Source organism: Manis pentadactyla, chromosome 15, assembly GCF_030020395.1.
Source record: "Manis pentadactyla isolate mManPen7 chromosome 15, mManPen7.hap1, whole genome shotgun sequence".
NCBI lineage: Eukaryota > Metazoa > Chordata > Mammalia > Pholidota > Manidae > Manis > Manis pentadactyla.
In genome coordinates this window covers 82,861,799-82,881,264 of record NC_080033.1, presented here as the reverse complement: position 1 = coordinate 82,881,264, position 19,466 = coordinate 82,861,799, and the positions used below count along the sequence as shown (strand labels likewise).

Sequence of the window (19,466 nt, the reverse complement as noted above, 5' to 3'; positions counted from 1 at the left end):
GCACATCCCAGTTGCAGGGGGTCTGGGGCTGCGCGCTGGTGGCCCGGGCCGGATGAGGGGACTCCGTGTGAGCCACGGCAGCACACAGGCCCCTGGGTGTGTGCTCCCTGGCACCGCCCACACCCACCTCCCCGGCAGACAAGAGGGGCAGGAGGCTCTGCTCCCAGAGGCTCCTCCCTCTTATGTTGGGGGACTTGGCTACACAGGACGGTGGAAGGAATTCCTCAGGTTCTCATTTGTTGGAAAAGCCAAATCCAGTTGGGAGGAAATCCCCCACCCAGCACAGGAGCGCAGGACTGGGCCGCCTGTCACCACAGCTGGGCTTTGAACCCCACAAGCCCCACTGATGGGCACAGAACACGTAACAGACCAGGTGTGCCCGACTTATGTGTAACAGCCAAAGACTAGCAGTGAATGCCGCTTAAAATAAGCCTTACATACAGCAGGGCCTCTAGACCTTGGCGCCAGTTGTCCCATGCATGACAGGACGGAGCACTGTCCTTGCCCTGATGCGGGGGCTCTGGGCTGTGACAATCAACACCTCCAAGCCTGGCCAGACCTTCCTGAGGGGCAGAGTCGTCCCCACTGAACAACGAAGATTAAAAAGCCAGGTACGTACACAGTCTGTACTGTGTGAGTCCACTTACCTGAAGTTCAGGAAGAGGGAAAATGCCCGAGTCCTCAGTCCCGCGTGGAGCTGCATGGAGCTGACCCCGCCAGTGTTTGCTTTGTGATCATCAATGGGCAGAGCGTATGTTTCTGGCATCTTTTGTTATATTTCACTGTTTTAAAAATGCTTTTTACAAAAAAGAAATGGAAGACATTTCTCCATTTCCTCAGGAAGCCAGAATGATATTTATGGACATGCTTTTGAAAATATAGCACAGGATGCCAAGTCAGAGCCATTACTTTCCAGCCAAAATCCCCCAAAAATGAGAGATGGGGAAAATGACAAATTAAAAGTCATCCTGGTAAAGAGAAGGTGGTTATATAGCACATCAGAACCTCTGAGAAGTGGGGAATGTAAAGTAGGTTAATTCGTCCGACAGGAAGTGAGGCAGCACTTCGAGAATCGCAGAGTGAGCACCTCTGAACGTCCCACAGGCGCAGTGAGAACGGGGGTGGGATGGGGGTGGGGGACCCATGAACTTTCTCAGAGCTCTTAAAGTTAACCAAGCCTTCTTACAATCCAAGAACGCTTATCAAGAAAACAGCTGAATCTTAGCGGTGAGCTTTGTCATTTAAGTTTCCATATTTCCAGTCCTCTCTCCAGTTCCATGTTAGCCTTGAAAACCAGAAGCCTTGTAGCCGCCAGAGATGTCGGGCTGGGTGTGGAGCTCCTCAGATGCCCCCCACCTCTGGGCGCTGTGCCATCTGACCTGTCGCTCCCTGGAAAGTCCCTGTTCCCAAAGGGCTTGTCAAAACAGCCAGTGTCAACTGTTAACATCACAGCTGCCTGACAGGGTGATGCCAGGAGGGGCAAACAAGCCTGGCCACAAAATAGAAGATCTGGAAGTAAGATGCCCATGGGTGCTCCTAAATCCCCGACATATTCCAGGAGACACAGAAAGTCTATGTGCTGCTCAGGAGATAACAGAACACCCTCTAGGCCTCTGGAAGCAGGAGGTGAAGGCTAACAGAGCTGAATCTGCCAGAATATCAAAGAACCGTTGGGCAGAGTCTGAGACTTCTTGGACAAGGCTTTTAAGGAAATCTCTGTCCAGTCATCAGATGAGCAGCAAAGGCCTTTACTGCCCACACACCACAGGAAACTCAGACCTCACAGAATTAGTCCAGGAAAGCCATCAACAGCAGCAGAAAGAGATCTGGGGAACGGGAATCTGACTTCCTGGGTCACCATGGCGTATTATCTAAAATGTCTACTGTTAAACAGAAAGTTAGGAGATACGCCAAACAGAAAACATGACCCATACACAGGAAAAAAGAAAAAGGGACATATACAGCCTCAGAGGCCCCCGATGTTAAATGTACTAGGTAACACCTAAAAGTCAGCTTTGATCAATTTTGCTCAAAGAACTAAGTGAAATTATGTCTAAAGAATATGAAAGAGAGACACTGTCTCACCAAATAGAGAATACCAGTAAAGAAAGAAATTGTTTTTAAAAGAACGGAAATTCTGTAGTTGAAAAGCACAACTAAATTCGAATGACCAGAAGAATCGGCAAACTTGCAGGTTAATTCAGATGATAGGGTCAGAGTGACAGGACACAAAGGGTGGAGCGAAGCGAGCAGTTTCAGGGACCTGCAGCGCACAGCCGAGTGTCAGGGAAGCCCTGCAAGAGTGAAAGGGGAGGAAAGAGGGTTAATTTTTCAATTGAAATATGGTTGATATGCAATATTATATTGGCTTCAGGTGTACAACAGTGATTGAACAATTAAACACGTTCCAGAAAGCTCACCATGATAAGTGTACTTGAAAGATGGTTATTAACCATTTTATGTGTCACCCCGGCTCTTACTAGTCATCCAGCCAGGTGGTTGTAACCTGTCAACTGTAATCCTCACACCAATCTTTTTAATAGCTCAAAAATACAGTAAAAGAAACAAGGATATTTAAATGGAATACCAGAAAAAATACATCTAATACAAAAGAAGGCAGTAATGGAGTAACTGAGGGAAAAAAAGACAGAAACAGCACAAAGTAAGAAGTCCAATCAGTACCTTAAATGTGCATGGGACAGACTCTCCTGTTAAAAGGCAGAGACTGGCAGAAGGGGTTGTGATTATGATTCGACTCAATGCTGCCTGTAAGAGACTCTGCAAAAACTGGCAGATCAAAGAGAACTGCACTGCCAACAACAGCAGCTGGAGACGTCATTGCTCTTGCCTTTCACGATGGGTAGAACAGCAGACAGGAGGTCAATGAGGAAACGGGATCTGAACAGCACTCTAGACCAGCAGGGCGTCTGCGGACACTCCGCCCACAACGGCAAAGAATATATTCTCAAGAGGACATGGAATATTTTAGAGGAAAGGCCATATGATAGGCTGTAATTCCAGCCTCAGTAAATTTACAAGGACCGAGATAACACGGTGTTCTTCAACCACCATGGAATGGAATTCAAGAAATGCGAAAATATATGGAAATTAAATAGTGCACTTAAATAAGCACAGAGAAAATTACAAGGGAAATGAGAAAACACTTCTGAGATAATTTGGCAGAAAAAGAGTTGACCTAACACACCACCTAATTAGCAAAGGAAGTGTGTGGGGTGGGTGCCAATGGAGACGGCGAGAGACTTTCTCAACAGAGCTACTGAAACCCCCTGAACAAAGGCAGCCAGGGCAGGATCTGGGCAGAGGGTGTCTTCAGGGGTGTGTCAACACCCAGCACAACAGGGAGGGGCTGTAGCAGGGCCCCCAAACTGCAGCTCGAGGTGTAAGTCACCCACGAAGTGAGGCTGTTCAGGTTCCACACATTTACCATCTCCTGCTCAATGCAACCCTGAAGTCTGGGCAGAACGCAGGGCTGAGCCGGCTGAGGACTGAGACAGACAACAGCTCGTGGAACAGGGAGGCACCACGCTCCGAAGGACCGTGAGCCGGAGCCGGGTCACCGTCTTCTTCCAGCGTCACCCAGCCTGAATTGGTTGGCGCTGGCGCAGCCAGAAACCAAGTATGTACTGCGGCACATACTGGCAGAAAACCTCTGTGTCTGGCTGGAGGTGTGAAAAGGGAACTCACTGTGTTGCAAGTGAGTGTGGAGGCAGCAGCTTCTCTTCCCGCAGCCTCTCCCGTCCCAGGGTCCCAGGTCCGGGCAGCTCGGCAGCAGCAGGGGGACTGAGGAGAGAGAGTTTTCCCAGGGCGGCTGCGAGACCCAGACGCTCAGGCTGACTCGGGCTGCCTCCCCCTCCCTGCCTCCGGTCCACGGGCCCGGGTGTGGCCCGGACACAGCTCATGGCTTGGCGGGCTGGCTGGAGGCCCCGCTTTCTGCCCAGAGGATCAAAACGGGGGGGCGGAAGGGCGGGGAAAGAGAACCAGGAGGCCCCGGGGAGAGGGGGACTCAGGGAAGTGGGCTCTACGGGGGGCTTAAGCCCAGGGTTCAGCCCCAGGCAGACATGCTGAGATCTGTTCCTAATTGCTAATCAGCACATACAGACCCCAGGACAGACAGTTGGCCCATCCCACCCAGACCACAGATGGCCACTGGGCGCTGCGCCCCTGGGACAGGGCAGAAGAGCACCGCAAAGTCTCCAGAAGCCGGACGACACTGGAATGATAGCCCGCGGGCAGGTTGGGACCCCCAGCCTGACTCTACCCAGGTGAACTGCCTGATAAAACGAAAGCAACAATTTTTATAGTTTTTAAACAAGACCCAGGATCTCCTAAGTCCAGGATACAATTAAAAATTTTTTTTTAAACTACAGCATATGAAAATCATAAGAATTTCAAGTCACACAAGAAAAGACTGTCAACAGATGCCATGCCGAGGTGGCACTGCTAGTGGGGTTAACTGGCAAATATGTTAAGTAGCTATTATGCAAATGTTCCTGAGAATCAATCACTAACATTGTTTAAACTACTGTCAAACAGAACATGTCATAAAAGAAATAGAAGATAAAAGAAAACCCAAGTAGAAACTTTAGAACTAAAAATAGAGTGAGCAAACTGAAACGCTCACCAAACAGACTTGACAGCAGACTGGGAGGATCCACTGAGCTTGCAGAGAGAGCAGCAGACATGATCCATCCGAGGTACAAAGTGGAAAAAGATTTAAAAAGCTAAACAGATCCTCAGGTCCCGGGGAGACATGAACAAAGTTCTATTCATGTCACTGGAGTCCCAGGACAAAGAGAAAGAGAATGGTGCTGAGAAAGCCTGAGGAAATGAAAGGCTGAAAAATGTTCCAAGTTAGGCAAAAGAGAGAAACCTATAGATTCAAGAAGCAGAGCAAATCCTGAAAATCATAAACCCAAAGAATGCCACACCCCAAAAAACAAGCAAACTACTGAAAGCTAAAGAAAAAGAAATGAAAAATGTGGAAGGGAAATGACAAAACAATTCCATTTAAAATAGCATCACAATGTGGTACATATACAGAGTGGAATACTATTCAGCCATTCTAGAAAGAAATCCTACCATTTGCAACAACATGGATGGAGCTGGAGGACATTATGCTCAGTGAAATAAGCCAGGCAGAGAAAGACAAGTGCCAAATGATTTCCCTCATTTGTGGAGCATTAGGATGAAGCAAAACTGAAGGAACAAAACAGCAGCAGACTCACAGCCTCCAAGAATGAACTAGTGGTTCCCAAAGGGGGGAGGGGTGGGGAAGGGCAGGTAGGGGGGAGGGAGAAGGGGATTGAGGGGTATCATGATTGGTGCACATGGTGTGTGTGGGGTCACAGGGAAGACAGGGTAGCTCAGAGAAGACAAATAGGGACTCTGTGGCATCTTACTACACCGATGGACAGTGACTGCAAATGGGGGGGACTTGTTAATGTAGTAACCACAATGTTTTTCACGTAAAACCTTCATGAGAGTGTATATCAATGATACCTTAATAAAAAATAAATAAAATAGCATCACAAAGAATAAAGTACTTAGGAATTAACCAAGGAGAAGAAAGACATAATTAAAACTACAAAATACCATGGAAAGAAGTTAAAGGATATGCAAATGCATGGACACACGTCCCACGTTCACGGACCGGAAGGCCTAGTGTTAGATGTCAGCCCCACCCAAAGTGATCTACAGATTCAACACAATCCCTATCAAAAAACCCAAGGACTTTTTTTTGCATAAATAGAAAAACCATTTTAAAATTCATATAAAAATCTCAAGGGACTCAGAATAGTCAAAACAATCTTGAAAAAGAACAAAGCTGGAGGGCTCACACTTCCTGATTTCAAAACTTACTCCGAAGGTACAGTAATCAAAACTGTGTGTTTCGGCCATCACACAGACGTGCAGACCAGCGGGACCGACTACAGGGCCCTCACATCTGTGGTCCCATGATTTCCCACAGGGTGCCAGCCCCATTCAGCAGGGAGAGGGCAGTCTCTCCAACAAATGGTGCTCAGAAAACCGAGTATCTACATGCAAAAGAATGAAGCTGGCCTCTTAACCAAAAACCACATACCGAAATTAACTCAAAATGGATCAAAGACCTAAACATAAGATCTGAAACCCTAGAACTCTTAGAAGAAAACACAAGGCAAAAGTTTTGCACCACCAGATCTCACGATGACTTCTTAGATACGACACCAGAGGAACAGGCAGGAAGAGGAAAAATAGATGGGACTTTGTGAAAATTCTTAAGTGTCCTCCATCAAAAGACAACATCTGCAGAGTGGAGAGGCCCCCACAGAACGGGAGAAGATACCTGCGGCCATAAATCTTGTTAGGGATTAATGTCCAGGGCATACAGAGAACTCCTAAAACTAAGCAAAAAGAAACCCAATTCAAAAATGGGCAAAGGACTCGAATAGACATTTCTTCAAAGAAGATACACAAATGGCCAAGAAGCACATTAAAAAGATGTTGCACATCACTGACCACCAGGGCCATGCAGATCAAAGCTACAAGATACCACCTCACACCTGATAGGATGGCTACTATCAAAATAACAGAAAGCAGCTGGTGCTGGCAAAGACGTGGACACCCTGGAACCCCCGTGCACTGTTGCTGGTGGGAGTGCAAAACGGTGCAGCTGCCGTGAAGAACAGGGAAACAGCATGGGATCCAGCAATTCCCCTTCTGCACACATACGGAGAAGAACCAAAAGCAGGGCCTCCGGGAGGTGTCCGTGCACCTGTGCCTGTCACGTCATCATTCACAACAGCTACGCATGGGACAAACCTGGCCGTCCAGCAGATGAACGGATAAGGAAAACGGGGTGCGTACAGACAGCAGAATGTCACCGAGCCTCCAACAGGAAGGAAAACCGGCATATGCCACGACACTGCTGGACCCGAGGACACGGGGCTGAGTGAAGTACGCCGGCCACAGAACCACAGGCGCTGCGGATCCCCCTTCTGTGAGGTGCTCAGGGTCGTCTGAGTCACAGAGACGGAAAACCTCACAGTGGTTTCCAGAGATTCAGGACGAGGAAGAAGGGGGAGATAAATGTTTAAAACCTACAGCTGGGTTTTTACAGGGTGGAAAGCGCTGTGGGGATGGGACTCCCGCCTTTAATGCAGTAAGAAGAAAAGAAGAAAAACATGTGATATAAAGACATTTATGTAACAGAAAAGTAAAAATAATCTGAAGCAAACCCAGACTACAAGAAATATTACAAGCCCGGCAGACGGAAGGGAAACGATTTCAGGCAGAATTCCGTACCTGGGTGAAGGGATGAAGATCTTTACAACTGTTACCCACGTGGTTAAATGGGGAAGATTTATTGTGTGTATTTCTTTAAGCATAATTGCCTGTTTAAAAAATAATAGCAACGCTGTGTGTGGGTTACAGCCCGTGTCAAACTGGACGCCAGCAGCACAGCAGGGAGGGGCCAGCGATGTACTTAACCACCATGTGTCAGAAACCCTCAGGCAAAGAACAGAGGAACAAAGCAAAAAGTTTTAGCTAGTATGACAATGGAAATAAAATGAAATCATAAAAAATTTAACCCAAAGGTAGAAATAGAGGGAGAAAAAAAACAAGACAGGACAAGTAGAAGACAAACCCCTCCCAAAGCCACATGCCCAGGACTGTTCTGAACATCGGCCTAAAGCAGAGAGTGTCAGACTGGACTGAAAACAAAGACCCAGCTCCCTGCTGCCTACAAAAAGTACATTTTAAATATAACAACACAGACACATTTTAAAAAGCTGTACCACATTACAACTTCTCAAAAGAAAGCTAGAGACTGTGGTTGTGGAGTTTGCAGATCTATTTTGCAAAATCAAAGGAGTTTAAAAATTCAAAATTTCCTTTTAGGAACCCAAATTACTTCACATTTCTTATCTGTTCAATCCATGAAATGAAATAGGCAGGCTACAGTGGCTATTTTAATATCAGACAAGATAGACTTTAGGAAAGAACAGTACAGGGGATAAGAAGGCCATTTCTTAATAACAAAGCGGTCCATCGATCTAGAGCACTTAACAGTCAGTCGTCAATGTCTATGCGGCCAATGCCAATTTCCAAAATGCATGAAGCAAAAACTGATAAAATTGCAAGGAAAGATAGACAAATCCATAATTTCAGTCAAAGATTTGAATACATCTCTCAATAACAGAGTAAGTAGACAGAAAGTCGGCAAGGGCGTAGTAAATCTGACCACCACCACCAAACGCACCCGGTAACTTAATATTCACAACAAAAGCAGGATACACATTATTCTCAAGTACAGGGGACATTTACCCAGATATACCATACTTTGGTCATACAATAATTCTCAACAAATTAAAAGGATTCAAGTCATACAAAACATATTCTCATCTGTAATGGAATTAAATTACAAGGCAATAATAGAAAGATGCTTTCAAAATCTTCAAGTATTTGGGAACTACATGATACACTTCTTAAAAACCCATGGATCAAAGAAGAAATGCAAAATCTGGTCCTTTGGTAAGATCAACAGATTTGAGAAATCTCTAGCCGGGCTGTCCAGGAAAATAAGGGTAAATACACAAGTCACCAATACCAGGTATGAGAGGGGTGACTCCGCTCTTAAAGGTTCTCCAGATATTAAAAGATAGTGAACGCATATTATGAATTTTTGTAACAATAGATTGAACGACTTAAATGGAATGTGCAAACGTCGTGAGAGACGCAGATTGGGGAAGTTCATTCCCAAGTAAATACGCAACCTGAGTAGTTCTATTAAAGACACTGAATATCTAGCATTAAATATTTCCATTAAAAAAACAAACAAACCCTCCAGCTCCTGATGGCTTCACTTGTGATTCCACCAAACATTTAAGGAAGACAGAATAAAAACTCTATGTAAAATCTTCCAAAACTATTGAAAAGGGAAGAATATTTTCCAGCTCATTCCACAAAACCAGCATCGTCCTAACACCAAAAAGACGCAAAGACAAAGAGAGAAAAGCCACAGACCGATTGTCTGGGACGAATATAAAGAGAAAAATTCTATGCATATATTTTAGTGAATCAAACGTAGCGACATGTTAAAAGGATGACACACCAGTACAAAGAAGGCTTTATTCCAGGAATACGAGAGTCCATGTAATTCACCGTATTAACAGCAGTATAAAAGTGCCTATCTATACATAGTCAGAGAAAAGCTTTCACAAAATCCAGCATCCACTTCGGACTTAAAAAAATAAACTCTCAGCAAACTTGGGTTGAAAAGGCATTTCCTCGCCCCAGAAAAGGCATCTGTGGAAAACCAACGGCTGGGACCCCACTTAATGGTGAGACAGGCTTTGTCCCTGAGTCCGGGGACGGGACAAGGACACACCCGCTCACTTTTATTCACTGTAATGTGGCTCAATCTAGCCCTACGACAAGGCAGCAAAATAAATGAAAGGCACCCAGATTTTTAGGGAAGAAGAGAAAGGGTTTATATGATTGCCTGTGTGAAAGGCCACGCATTCTTAAAAAAGTTACTGGATATAAATAAGATCAATCCACTGTCCTGTATACCAGCAGTGCAATCAAACATGCAAACTGAGGAGGAGGGGCTACTACCTCACACTTAACAGAACGGCTGAAATTCCTAGTCTATAACCCAACCATATGTGATACAATGAGTCAGAAGAAACAGGTATTTGGTCATTTGTAAGACCACATGTATACCTCTTAGGTATATATTTGGTCTTCATCCACAGCTCCTGAAAACACTGCAGTCTTAAAGGTGAAATGGGTGTCTCGTCTGGTTAATGAGAGACTTTTGGACCCCGCCCGAGGGCACCGGCTGGAGGCAGAATCAGCCAGTGGCCAATAACTTAGTCAATCATGACTCTGCAGTGAAGCCCTCACCAAACCCTCTGAGAGGAGCTGCTCGCTTTCTTGAACCCTGCTTCTCAGTTACACTCGGGGAACAGGAATGCCTTGCTTGATGCCTGCCGAGCCAGGCCCCAAGCTTCAGGAGGATAGAAGCCCCTTTATTTGGGAACTTCCCCTACAGTCTCTCTCTTCATCTTGCTGTTAACTTGTCTCCTTTATTAAACTGGTAAATGTGTTTTCCTGAGCTCTGTGAGCCACTCTAGCAAATTAATTAAACCTAAGGGGGAGGTCGTGGGAACCTCCAGTCTGTAGCCAGTAGGCCAGAAGCGCAGGTAACTGCTGGGGGCTTGCGACCAGCATCTGGAGTTGGGGGTACCAGCATCTGGAGTCGGGGGTAGAGGGCAGGGTTGTAGGATGGAGCCCTTAACCTGGGGAATCTGGTCCTGGCTCTGGACAGATAGCGTCAGAATTGAGTTGGGTTCTCGGACACCCTGCTGGTGTTGCAGAATTGCTTGGTGTTACGGTGGGAAGACCCCCTCCCACATGCTTAGACACACTGGAATCGAGTTGGAGTCAGACTACTATTACTGCTGTGGGTCACGTTATCGTTATACGTAGGAAAAGCCCGCATCGCTGCACCCGCCAGGTGTGCCGGGCACACGGAGGAGCTGTCATTCTGGAGCACTCAGGGTGGAAGAGCAACACGGCACGATTGGAAAACAGTTCCTTAAACAGATACACAGGAGTGACATCAGCAGAAATGGTGAGGCAGGAATTCCAAAATCCCCTCGCTCCGCTGAAAACAGTGACCAGACGGACAGAACTGCCTCTCTCAGCCTTTTCAGAGCTCTGGGCTCTATCTAACCTTTTTAAATCATAACAACCAGGAATGAAGACATAAGATGCTAAATTTTGGTAGAACAGCGTGGGGAATCATTTGTGGAGTATAACGACGAAGCAAAACCCAGGGAACAAAACAGCAGCAGACTCACAGCCTCCAAGGGACCAGCGGTTCTCAAAGGGGAGGAGGGGGGAGGGCAGGTGGGGAGGGAGGGAGAAGGGGATTGAGGGGTGTCATGATTGGTGCACATGGTGTGGGGGGTCACGGGGAAGACAGTGCAGCACAGAGAGGACAAGTAGTGACTCCGGTCTTACTACACTGATGGACAGTGACTGCAATGGGGCGTGGGAGGGACTCGATAATATGGGTGAATGTAGTAACCACATTGTTTTTCATGTGAAACCTTCATAAGAGTGTGTATCAATGATACCTTAATAAACAAACAAACAAAAAGTGTGCGGGGAAGATAGCAGAAGACAGAGCAGGAAGCTCCGGGCATCCGCCCCGCCCTCCGCCGGAACAGCTGCCCTCGGGATTTCAGAACCCCGGGATCTAACTGATCCCAGCTGGTGTCGAGGCTGGCGAGTTCAGGTGAATTCCAGCCTTTTGTCTGGAGCAGCTGCCATCTCCCACTCCTGCCCATGTTAAAAGCTAGTAACAGAAAGCAAAGTGGAAAAGTCCAAATATGTGGAAATTGAAGAACATACTCTTACATAGCCAGTGAGTCAAAGAAGGAATCACAAGGGAAATGTTAAAAATATTTGGAGACTATAGAAAATGAAAAAATGTACACAATGTAGCAAATGCAGTGGTCCCAGGGAAACTTACAGCTGCAAATGCCTGCTATACTAAAAAAACAAAACAAATCAAATCAGTAACTTTACACCTTAAGGAACAAGAAAAGTAAGAGCAAACTAAGCCCAAAGCCAGTAGATGTGAGAAAATAGTAAGGATTAGAATGGAGATAAATGAAATTCAGAATAGAAACACAACAGAATCGACAAGGCAATCTGGTTTTTTGAAAAGATCAATAAATGGACAATTATTTATGTAGACTAAGGGGGAAAAAAAGAATTTTCAAATTACTAAAATCAGACGTGAACAAGGGAAGGTTAGCATGTATTTTACAGAAATAAAAAAGGATGACAGGAGAATACTACAGACGAATGCCAGCACATTAGAAAACCTAGATGAAACGGACAAATATGTCAACTACCAAAACCACCCAAGAAGAAATAGAAAACCCACTAGATCCATAGCAAGTAAAGAGACTGAGTCAGTGATCAGAACATCCAAGAAAGTATGAAAACTGATCACGGGAAGCCTCGTGACGAGGCGCCTGCCGGCCTGCAGGGGGCGCACTTTCCCACCCAGCAGAGGGAGGCGTTTCCACCGCCCCGGCAACAGCCCAGCCAATGAGAGGCCCTCACAGCCCCGCCACTGGCGCCCCGCCGCGCGGGGCTCCGGGCTCCTTCAGGGCGGCTTTCTGCTCGGACAGCCCTCGTCCCCTCCTCCGCTGTCCTCCAGTCTTAGCTGTGGTTCTGGCCCTGCTGCTGGTCCCAACTTGCAATTCTCTGCTGTTCTCGTTGTGCTGGTAAAATACCTGATGCTTTATTTTTTGGCTAACAAAACGGAATCCCAGGACCAGATGGCTTCACAGGTGAACTCTGAACATGAAATGCCAGTTCGTCCCAGACTCTTCCAAATAGAACAGGGACTACCTCCCAGTTCACCCACTGGGCCAGCATAACCCTAATAACAAAGTTGAAGACATCGAAAGAAAAAAGCCCAGTAACGACAGAAGAGTATCTTATGAAAATAAATAAAAATATCCTTGAGAAAATACTAGCAAACTGGATCCAGCAGCATATTAAAATGATTATGCACCATGACCACGTGGAATTTACCCCAGGAATACAGGGTCGTTCAACATACAAAAATCAGTCAAGGTGAGATGCCACATTAACAGAAGTAAAGGAACACACACAGTCGTCTCAGTGCAGAAAAGGCATCTGACAAAATTCAACATCGTTTCATGATAACAATTAGAAAATAAGAATAGAAGGAACATACATTGATGTAATAAAGGGTGTTTGGGAAAATGCAGAGCTTATATCATAACCAGTGGTGAAATACTGCAAGTGCTCCTTCTAAGTTCAAGAACAGGGCAAGGACAGCCATTTCCACCACTGTCATCCGTACGTACCAAAATTCCTAGCAAGAGCAAGTCGGCAGGGAAAGAAAAACATGGCACCCAGTTAGGAAGAAGTAAAGCAATCTCTGTTGGCAAATGACGTGATCTTACATGTAGAAAATCCTAAAGAATCCACTTACACACAACATTAGATCTAATAAAAGTTCAGCAAAGTTGTAGGATACATTAGTCTTTTAAAAAATCACTTGTATTTCTGTACATCAGCAATGAACAGTCTGAAAAGGAAATTTATAAAAGAATTCCACTTAACAATAGCACCAAAAAGATTAAGATACTTAGGAATAAACTCAATCAAGGACGTACAAGACTTGTATACCCCAAACTACAAAATGTTTCTGAAAAAAAAACAACAACAAAAAACCTAAATAAACAGAAGAATAGATTGTGTGCCAAGGACTGCGAGCCTCACTCCTGCTTGGATGGCAACATTTCCCAGAGTGTTCTACGGATTAATGCAATCCCTATCACACTTCCCAATTTCAAAATGCACTACAAAGCTGTAGTTATCAAGGCAGGGTGGTATTGTCGTGAGGGCAAAGGAACACAACTGAGTGTCCAGACATTAGCCATGCAGTCGGTATTGCCGACATGCCAACATGATTCAGTGGGGGAAGGGAAGAGGTCTTTCAACAAATGGTGCTGGGAAATCTGGGCATCCAGGCAAAACAGTGAGGCTGAGGCCTTACTGCACACCACATACAAAAATCAACTCATTTTGGGTCAAAGCCCTGAATCTAAGAGCTCAAACTATATAAAACATTAGGAGGAAACACCTGTAAGTCGTGAACTTGGATTTAGTAATGGTTTCTTGCATCTAACAGCAAAAGTACAAGCATAAAGGAAAAAATTCATTGACCCCCCCCTCACCATTAAACTTCTGTGTGTCCCAGGGCGCTACCAAGAGGGTGAAGAGAAGACCCACAGAATGAGAGGCAGTATCTGCAAATCACCAATCTGAGAAGGCCTGGTATCCAGAGTATGTAAAGAGCAGTTACAAATAACAAAAATGCATGCAACCCAAGTAAAAAATGGGCAAAGGATTTGAACCTTTATTTCTCTAAAGACATACGTGGCCACCCAGCCCAGAAGATACTCGGCATCACTAACCCCAGGGTAAACGCAAATCAAAACCATGCAAGATGCTTCACATCTGAGAGTTCTGTTTAGGATTTTTTTTTTTCTAATGAAACGATAACAAACGTTGGCAAGGAGGTGAACAAACTGGAACCTTATACACTGCTGGTGGGATGTGAAATAGGCAGCCACTATGAAAACTGGTGGGCGGTTCCTCAAAAAGAACCAGCAATTCCACTCCTCGGTATATACACCCTGAAAACCTGAAGATAGGAACTCAACATATACTTGCACACATATGTTCATGCAGCTCGGGTCACAACAGCCAAGCAGTGGGAACAGCCCGAATGCCCACCAACAGATAATGCATGGGTCAACAGGACACGACATCTCCATCCACAGTGACCCTTGAAAAATGCGGAGGTTAGGGAGGCTGACCTCTGGTGAAGATGTGAATATAATTTTTAACTCCCCAAAAACTTAACTATGAACAGCCTACATCTGACCAGAGCCTTACCAGTAGCATAAAGTCCATTAACACACATTTTGCATACGTTACCTATTCTTAGAGAAAAAAAATGTTTTTTCAAATTATTGCAAATCTCCGAAAAATTTTCCAACATATTTATCGACAAACCTTCACCTATAACTGGACCTGCACAGTTCAAGCCACCCCTGTTCAAGGCTCAGCTGTAGGGAGTATCTGTCATGAAAGGAATGCAGTCCCACCGCGCCGCTCCCCGTGCCCCCGCCCGCGCCACAGCCCCAGGCGCCCTGCTGCCCGCATCCCGCAGCGCCCCCAGGCCTCTCACCCCACGCCGGGGTCCGCCTGAGACACCGCCTGCCCGCCGGAGTCCGCGGTGATCACCACCCGGGCCGAGGCCTCCCGGGGCCAAGAGGACGCTTCCTGGCCACGCCCCCGCGCGAGAATACCCCGCCGGGCCACGCCCCCATGCGAGGACACCCGCCTGGCCACGCCCCCGGGGGCGCCCCTCTGGTCACGCCCCCACGCGAGACCGCCCCTGGCTACGCCGCGGCACTAGAGTACTCCGTATGGCCACGCCCCCGCACAAGGACGCCTCTCTGGCCACGCCTCCGCGCGAGGTTTCTCCGCCTGGCCACACCCCCACGAGGATAGCCCGTATGGCCACACCCCCGTTAACCAAGCCACGCCGATCACGGGCCCCGAGGACTGAGCCCTCACCTGCCCTGTCCTGCGTGGGCCCGCCCCCTGCGCCCCCGCCCTCTATGGCCCCGTCCGGCAGGCACATCGCAGGCCACGCCCCCGGAAGTCCCGCCCGCCGTGGCTCCGCCCCTCAGATCCGCTCCCGCGCCTATGCCGCGGTTGATAGCAGAGGCGTGGGGCGCTGCGCGCGTCGGGCGGCTTTGGCGGACCCGGCGCCTGCTGACCGCCACCTCGTTGCTCCTGGTCCTGGGGCGGATGGGCTCGGATCCGGTACTCCCCGAACCGTGCGCGCCCCACTTGCCGGCCAGACCCCGCGGTGGCTGCTGCGCAGCCCAGTCACCCAGGTGCGCGTGCCCCTCTCCCGTCCCCCCTCCATCTCCCCTTGCTCATCTGCCCTTGGTGTACTGGGGCTCTCATCTGGGGGTCAGCGCCCTCCTGCCTTGTCCTGATGGGGCAGCAGAAGCCCAAGTAGGCGGACTGCCAGGCGTGAAGGCAGACTCTAAGGCGCACGGTGGGCGGGCCGCCTCGGGGAAGGAGGTTGGAGCAGGTGGACGCCAGGTGTTCAGCGGGGCGTGGAGTTCACGCCAGGGCCACGGGCATTTTGAGCAGCTTGCGGCTCTGGGCCGTGTAGGCTTTGAGACAGGTTTCCAAGACAGGGAGCTTTGAATCAAGGGCATTCAGCTGGGAAACTGGGACAGGGTTGGCACGCCCTTGCCAGGCCTGCCTAGGGCCCTGCAGCTGGCTGGGCTTCTTCCCACCCGTCTGTCCTGCTCCACCTCACACAGCGCCATCCGCTTTCAGGGCCAGAATTTAAAATAAAAACTCTTGATGTCGTGTGACCCAAAATGGTACGTAAGCTTGCTGAGAAGGCACAGGAACCCTAAGGGGAGGTGGGGGCCCTCGGCTGGGAAAAGCGAGTGAGCGCAGCCCTCCAGCCTGACTGGGAGCTGCTCTAGAGATGGGCAGGCAAGGGACAGGTGAGGGTGGGGCGCGGGGACACTTCCCACAGCAGGTGGGAACTCAGGGCAGCCAAGGGCCAGCTCTGGTGGCAGAGTGATGGCAGGAGAGAAGTGGGTGAGCCCTCACCCACTGAAAAACAGAATCCAGACCTGGGCTCCTTGTGGGTGTCCCTAGGACGCCAGGTCATTGCCCCCAGGACTCAGACCAGGAATTGTTCCAATGCCATGAGAAGACCACCAGAGTGAGGTGACCACACTGTGTGACCTTGATCGAATCCCTCACCCTCTCTGTGCCTCAGTCTCCCCTTCTCTCCAGGGAGGAATTGGAGAGAACTTCTAGGTTCCCCTTGCAGCCTGATATTTTGGGAACTCCAGCAAGAGGGAGGGGCTCCTGGTGGGCCGACAGGTGACTGGTGTCCCTGCAGTGGAACCTCATACGTGAAGATGGCCGGAAGGTTCCCCTGGAACAGGCGAACCACTCCTGCTGGCTGCTGGGCTGTGTCCCCCTGGGCATGAGCTGTGACCGGTGGGGCGCTGCCCATCCCTCCTGCCTCCGCTGCCCTCTCCTCCAGCCCTCAGGGTCCTGGCCTGCATCCATGAGGCTTGATTGCCAAGCTGGATTCGTGGCCTCCCTGGTGCTGGCCACAGGCCTGGGGGATATCAGGGCCCTGGCTGCCAGCATACCCACCCTGCTGGTTCTGCACCTGCTTCACAGGGTGGCAGGGGGGCCTTGGTGGGGGTCTCCCTTGCCCTCCCACGTCCTTGTGCTCTGGGGGTGCCCACTCAGGCTAGGCTTCCAACCCTGCTGGAGGGGGCATGGGAGGCTGGCACTCGAGCTGAGGGTACTTCTCAGAAGGCAGGGGGCATACTGTCTGCTCTGAGCTCTGCAGTCTGTGGGCAAGCCCAGATGTTGGAGCAGCCAGCATCCATCTGCATGTGCTGGCCTCAGAGGTCCAGCTCCTGGGCAGGCTGGTGACTGGTCCCCACAGCCCTGGATAGGGAAGCCCTCCCAGGAGCCCTGGGCCTCAGGTCATCTGTGTGCTCAGACCCGGAGCTGCATGACCCCCACACCGCCTGGCAGTCTCTGTGGGGCCTCCTTTCCTCGGTGGCGGGCACTCTGCTGTCTGGCCTGGCCCTGCTGCCATAGGACTGGCGCCTTCTGCAGGGTCGAGCACTTTGGCAAGGGGACTCCGGCTGCCCTTCTGGGGTAGGTGTGGTGGGAGACCATTGTGGCCACCGTGGAGGCCACCTGTGCTATTCCCTGTGCACCTCCATGTGGCACCAGGCCCATGGGTGTGGGGCAGGGACACAGAAAGCCTCATGGTGTTGTGCCCCTGGGTCCAGGGAGGGGGTGTTGGCCCCTGCCAACGCTGCAAGGAGGACCCTCAGGCATCCTCACCCACCCCTGCAGGTTCCCAGCCCTGCTCCCTGAGTGCCCTGCTGGCTATGGCACAGGGGCAGCTGGCCAGAGCCAGAAAGATCCTGTGGTGCTCTGCAGAAGCTGGGGGTGGGGCCCCCGAGGACCGCTCGGAGGAGCTGCACTCCCCAGCTCTGGCAATGCCCCAGCCAAGGAGAAGGGGGGGCCTGGGCGCTGGAGGAGGGGAGAGGTGGCATCGTTTATGGCCACAAAGCCGGATGTGCTGTCTGCGAGCAGCCCCCAGCCCCGGCACACCCATCTCCCCTGGATAAGTGCCCTCATCCTGGGCTTCAATTGTGATGAGAGGAGGGCACAGGGGGGCTAAGAGGGGTCTGCGCCCTCCCCCCAGGGTTTGGGTTTGGTTACCGGAGTCCCCAGCTCTGGCTGGGCCCGTAGCTTCCCCTCCCTCCCAGGCATTCCCAGGGGCGTCAGAGCCAGCTTCCTCGGCAGCCTGGTCCCACGTGACCCGTCTTCTGCTGGCCCTACTTCCTGGTGACTGGACTGGAGGTGGCAGCCGCCACATTCCTGCTCCTGATGGGGGATGGCTGGGGGCACCCCCAGTCCCGCTCCTGGGCGCTCTGGTCATAGGCCTGGCGTCCCTGCTGCTCCTTGCTGGGCCCAGGATGGGTGCAGGGCCTGCAGGCTGAGGGCCTGCTCGATGCAGGGGTCCTGGGATCAGCCCCCGTCCTGGGGCTGCTAGAGAGGCACTGTGCTGGCTGCTGGGGGTGAGGCTGCTGTTTTTACTTCTCCACTCTGCCCACTGTGCACCCAGAGAAACAGACCCAAAGACTTCAGTGGCCAGAAGGATCCTGTGTGTGGAGGCCACACGTGAGCATCTGGTTTGGATGGGGGCAGCCAGAGCACCTGAGGCCACGCACAGTGCAGGTGCAGGGGCAGAGGCAGGGGCAGCCAGGCCCAGTGGGACCCTGAGATGCAGGGGAGGAGAGGGCGGGCCCTGGGGCAGCCAGCATGGAACCCTCTCCTCGTCCCCAGGCCTGCTGGGCGGGACCACGCTGTCCCTCCTAATCCTGGGCTCCTGGCCTCCCAGGACGTGTCTTCCCCTCAATGATGAGGGGAGCTTCGGGCTGCCCAGCTGCATGGAGGGACGGAGCCCCCCAGCTCCCTAGGGGTTGGGGGGAAGGGTCCATTTCATCACTGCCAGAGTTCAGATGATGTCTTCCTGGGTGTCTGGGGATGCTGTCACACAGGGTATGGACAACAGCCCAGGCATGGAGAAGGGGTTGGGAGGCAATGGGTGGGGGTGCAGAGAGACCACCCCCGAGGGATGGGATTATGGGGGGAAAACGGTGTTCCAATTTTCTAATGAAAAGAGCAAGTTTGTTCAGGGCAGTGAGGAGCAGCTTTTTCTACCAAATTTCCTCAGTTTTGTTTCCTTGGAGCCCCACACCCAGGGTGCAGCTGGCCCAGGAGCAGTGGGTGCCACCGGGTGTCCCTGTTAATGTTCTGGGGGGTCATGGCTGGGGCTCAAGCTGGGGCTGTCCCATCACCAGTGCACATCACAGGGTCTGCGTGGCTTCTGCCTGCACAACATCCTCTCTGCCTCCTTTGCCATCCCTGCCCTGCTGTGTGCCTGCTGCTGCCCGAGAGCCTGGCCACGGGGTGCCAAGATCACAAGACACCAACCACTTTTGCTGCTCCTACTCTGGTGGGGCCTTCTGCTGCCCCCTCCCCCATCTGCCACCAAAAGCCAGGGGATCAGAGCTGGATAGGCACACCTCCCGTAAACAGCCACGTGTCAGAGCCTGCAGAGGTGTCCCTGGAGGACCGGAGAGCACCACGTGAAAGGAGAGCCCTGGGCACCCCATCACATATGGAGGATGGACCCCTCTAAGACTTGGCATCCTCCCTGGCGCTTCCCTCCGACTGCACCCCAT

General features: G+C 50.3%; 1 protein-coding gene across 1 annotated transcript; it reads left to right on the top strand.

Moving 5' to 3' along the window:
• Window positions 1-15,062: 15,062 nt before the first annotated feature.
• On the top strand, window positions 15,063-19,451 carry SLC22A31 (solute carrier family 22 member 31). Its single transcript, XM_057492903.1, is given in 8 exon segments — window positions 15,063-15,539; window positions 16,565-17,024; window positions 17,218-17,248; window positions 17,250-17,320; window positions 17,588-17,599; window positions 17,602-17,837; window positions 17,985-18,198; window positions 19,033-19,451. Coding segments are annotated over 8 exon segments (1,770 nt in total). The 3' UTR covers window positions 19,302-19,451.
• Window positions 19,452-19,466: the final 15 nt, after the last annotated feature.